At 37.0% G+C, this 4,397-nt stretch overlaps 1 protein-coding gene across 1 annotated transcript; it reads left to right on the forward strand.

Annotated features, from left to right (window-relative positions):
* Positions 1 to 291: 291 nt before the first annotated feature.
* LOC106872371 (zinc finger protein ZFP2) lies at positions 292 to 3,919 on the forward strand. Its single transcript, XM_014919343.2, has 2 exons — positions 292 to 708; positions 1,816 to 3,919. Exon 2 carries the CDS (start codon positions 2,142 to 2,144, stop codon positions 3,180 to 3,182), a length of 1,041 nt encoding a protein of 346 aa, XP_014774829.1. The 5' UTR covers positions 292 to 708; positions 1,816 to 2,141; the 3' UTR covers positions 3,183 to 3,919.
* The last annotated feature ends 478 nt before the right edge of the window (positions 3,920 to 4,397 follow it).

Here is a 4,397-nt window from a genome sequence, read left to right on the forward strand (position 1 = left end):
TTTTTTTAGCTGTTTATAAATAAAATCACACGTGATTGAAGTTACCTGTTTATATATAAATCACACACGAGATTGAATATCATTGTACCGGCTGCACAACAACTTATGGTAATCTTCCAGTATAGGGAAATAACGGTCAAACTAAAGCGTTTGACCCGAGCTCAAAAATAAAAATAATAAATTAGTGTAAAACTTGCTGTGAACGAATATGAAGAATGCGCGCTCGCGAACGGGTGGAGTTGGGGAGAGTACGGATAATACTAGTAAGACGTTAAGTTATTTCCCTTGTATTCATATTTACTTTTTTTACCTCCCGAAACTGGAAGATTACCGTGATCTCCATGCATGTTTCTGGTAAAGCTTGTGATCTACACCGATGTGTTTCTTAGCTATATTATGGGCACTAGATAGATAGAGAGATAGACAGACAGACAGATAGCTCCGGCCAGTCAGTAGCCAAAGAATCAACTCAAACCAGCAGTAACGTTCCTTGTCAGATTTTTCTACTTTCACTTCTGACAGCTAATACCATGACAGTGCTATGTCGAGTGCCTCAATATGTTGAAGGGGGACTTTTAATAATGTGACCGGTGTCATTCAAACAAGGGAGAGTTATCTACGACACACCGTCTACTTGTGTTTCTAATTACACCGTATGAGGCGTTTAGTAACGGATTGTCGTAAGCGCCACCCTCAGCCATTTTCGAGGTTAGTATGTCATTTTCTTTGTCTCGACGCCTAGAATTCGAATAAGTTGGGAGGAAGAACCAGTGAGGCTTGCAATAAAGTCGAAAATCCGGCTGAAAAAAATTGTACCTCGACGCTATTGACACAACCCTAACCTTAACCCAAACTCTAACCAGAGAGTTTAGTAACATACCATCGTAAGCACCCACACACAATCAATAACTTTGGTGTGATCCCCGTATCATTTTTCCAGGTGTTATGACTCATTTTCTAACATTCCTCGTTACCATCGTAACAGTATAAGATGATAGCCTATTCATCTTACTATCTTGTCTTACTTATCTCTCACAGATACCTTCATATACTAATACACGAACAATACCTTTGGTGGGTCTCTGTATGTTTTTTCTAGGTATTGTGGCTAAAATATGCAATGTGATACACCGTTTCCTAGTACCGGTATATTCTACAAAATGAGAAAGACGCAGTCATTGTTTCATCTTTCAAATACATACATAAATAATTTTACATAGGTGCAGTGATTAGAAGAGATTTTCATGGTCATTGAAAGACCAAAACCAGCTTCCTATCTTCATTCCTTGCCGAGATATCGCATTCTGAAAGTCGTGAAACTTAGACTGCGTTTTTCTCGGTTTTTAAAGTTGTGGCACTTACGACGGTGTTACTACATGTCACTTATGTAGTGATTATCTCATATTAATGAACATCAATGTTTGTGCATAAGACAGGGCGACCTCATTTCTTCACAGCTTACGTCGTTAATTGGTTGTTGCCTATTTTACAGGACAGGGAAAATAGCTTTTAATCAACATTAGCTGGGGTGGATTAGTGGTGGGGTGGGGGGGCATTCCAGTCTATGATATAAGGGAATGCATTTGTGTAATGAGTTTTCCCGACTATTTTCAACTCTTAAAGTCAATCTTCAAATTAAGAACACGTTGTTTCTAATACTCTTAAAGAACGTGTGTACTTACGTAATTCTTGATGAACAATTTTGTTTTATTAGTGTTTTACGCACAGACACACACATACACTTCATTTATTGCACACACACATATACTAGCTTTTATGACAGTGGTCTTACACAGTTCTTTTCTTACTTTACAGTGGTGGTGCTGAGCTTTCTATTACAACCTGTAATAGTAGAAGGCTGAATTCAGCAAAACGTTGGCTTCCTGCCAATTATGGACTCTATTATTTTTTAATCCACATAACATCCATTAACCATATTCACTTCGTCTACAATGATGACCTAATCAAAGAGATAGCAGACCCGGCTACTAAGTAGCATTCTACTGCTAATTGGAAAATATATCTTTATTACGTCTGTTCCACACATGTAAACGGAGGTCTGTGATATCTAAGGCAAGAAACTGAACCATAATTAATTAACTCTGGCATTTGTCAACTTCAAGAATTGCTCATGAATTAACATGGAGAACATCAATCACTTGGACACTTCAAACACAACAGTTTTCAACAATATAAATACAGTTAGAGAGACAGACAGAGATGAGAAAGCTGGAGGGGAAAATGTTCTTGAATATCACTGTGAGATCTGTAGGAAGACGTTCTCTGCAGAACATGAAGTTTTCAAACACAAAGAAATACACAGGAAGGAAAAACGGTTCTGTTGTGAAATATATGGGAAATATTTTATCAAGAACAATTTCTTAACAAAACATAAACGAATACACACTGGAGTGAAGCCTTTCCAGTGTGAAATATGTGGAAAAGCATTCTTCAATAGATCTCACCTTGAACTTCACAAGCGTAGTCATACAGGAGAAAAACCGTTTCACTGTGAATTATGCGGAAAATCTTTTGTCTCTAATAGTCATTTAACAACACATAAAAGAATCCACACGGGGGAGAAACCCTATCACTGTGAAATATGTGGGAAATCTTTTATCACAAATGGATTATTAAAAACACATAAAATCACACACAATGGAGAGAAACCGTTTCACTGTGACATTTGTGGGAAATTATTCTTTAACAGTTCTCATCTTGCAGTTCACAAACGTAGTCACACTGGAGAAAGACCATACCACTGTGAAATATGTGGGAAATTGTTTGTTTCAAATAGTGATTTAACCAGACACAAACGTATACACACTAAAGAAAAACCCTATCGTTGTGAAATATGTGGAAAATCATTTATATATAATTATTATTTAACAAGTCACAGAAGAATACACACAGGAGAGAAACTATATCATTGTGAAGTGTGTGGAAAGTCGTTCTCTGGTAATTCTAGTCTTGTAGTTCACAACCGATTACATACAGGGGAAAAACCCTATCCTTGCGAAATATGTGGGAAAGCATTCGTTAATAATTCTCATCTTGTGGTTCACAAACGTAGTCACACTGGAGAAAAACCCTATCGTTGTGAAATATGTGGAAAATCATTTATGACAAACAGCCACTTAAAAAGACATGCACAAATACACACTGGAGAGAAGCCTTTTTGATTGGGAAACTTGAGAAATACTTTGAGAGATTGGCACTTCTTTCTGGAGCTGTTGCCATCCATCCACATCACAGGTCCAAACCAGCACAATCTTCTCTCTTGCACACAGCGACTAATTCCTACAGAAGTAAAACTTTACTGACAGGAATTTTATTGAAAAATATTCTCATTAGTAAACCATTTTGTGAAACATAATGAAATATTTATGGGACAAAGACAGAGAAAACGGTCACTAGAAATAGAAGTAACAACAAATTTGAAGAATAGAAACAAAGAAAGGAAAGCAATTTTTCAATGCTTGGAAATAAACAACTGGGCATAATGTTTTCATTGACCAATCATTTCGTCATCATCATTGTTGTCATCATTTTAACGACCACTTTTCTATGCTTGTGTTGTTCAGCTGAAGTTCACCGAGGCAGATTTTCTGTGGTCAGATGCCCATCCTGTTGCCAGGCCTCACCTATTATCAAGAAATGTTTCCCCTTGACCAGTCATGTTTTCAGGAAATAACAGAAATGAAGGACACTGCTTGTATATGGGTGACACAACTACCATACTATGTCAAGACAAACGGACACACATTTATATAAACATGATGGGCTTCCTTCAGTTTCTGCCTATCAGATCCACTCACAAGTCTTTGGGTGGGTTCACTGTTGTAGACTTCACTAATTATCATAAACATGACAGATTCCTGGGAAATAAACAAAGAAACATAATTCTCTCAATATTCAATATTTGCCTTTCATTCTTTCAGGATCAATAAAATAAGTACCAGTTGAATACTGGGGGTTAATGTAATCATGTTTCCCCCTCCACCGAAATTGTTGACCTTGTGCCAGAATTTGAAAGTAATATTTACATACATTTTTTCTATAGAGGATATCTACCACTGAAATGGTTTAGAAAAGTGTCTAAATTTCATAATGGTGGGGTGTTGAAATATCCACTCAAAGCCAAGACAGACATTCATCTTACTGGGACCTCTTCATATCAAAACAGTCTGTCACTCATTAGATTTTTAATAAAATTTCAATAGCATATATATAGAAGTGGCTGTATATAGGTGCAGGAGTGACTGAATATAGGCGCAAGAGTGGCTGAATATAGGCACGAGTGGCTGTATATAGGTGCAGGAGTGGCTGTATATAGGCACAAGAGTGGCTGAATATAGGCACAGGACTGGCTGTATATATATATATATATATATATA

The sequence above is a fragment of the Octopus bimaculoides genome, chromosome 28 (assembly GCF_001194135.2).
Source record: "Octopus bimaculoides isolate UCB-OBI-ISO-001 chromosome 28, ASM119413v2, whole genome shotgun sequence".
NCBI classification, from domain to species: Eukaryota; Metazoa; Mollusca; class Cephalopoda; order Octopoda; family Octopodidae; genus Octopus; species Octopus bimaculoides.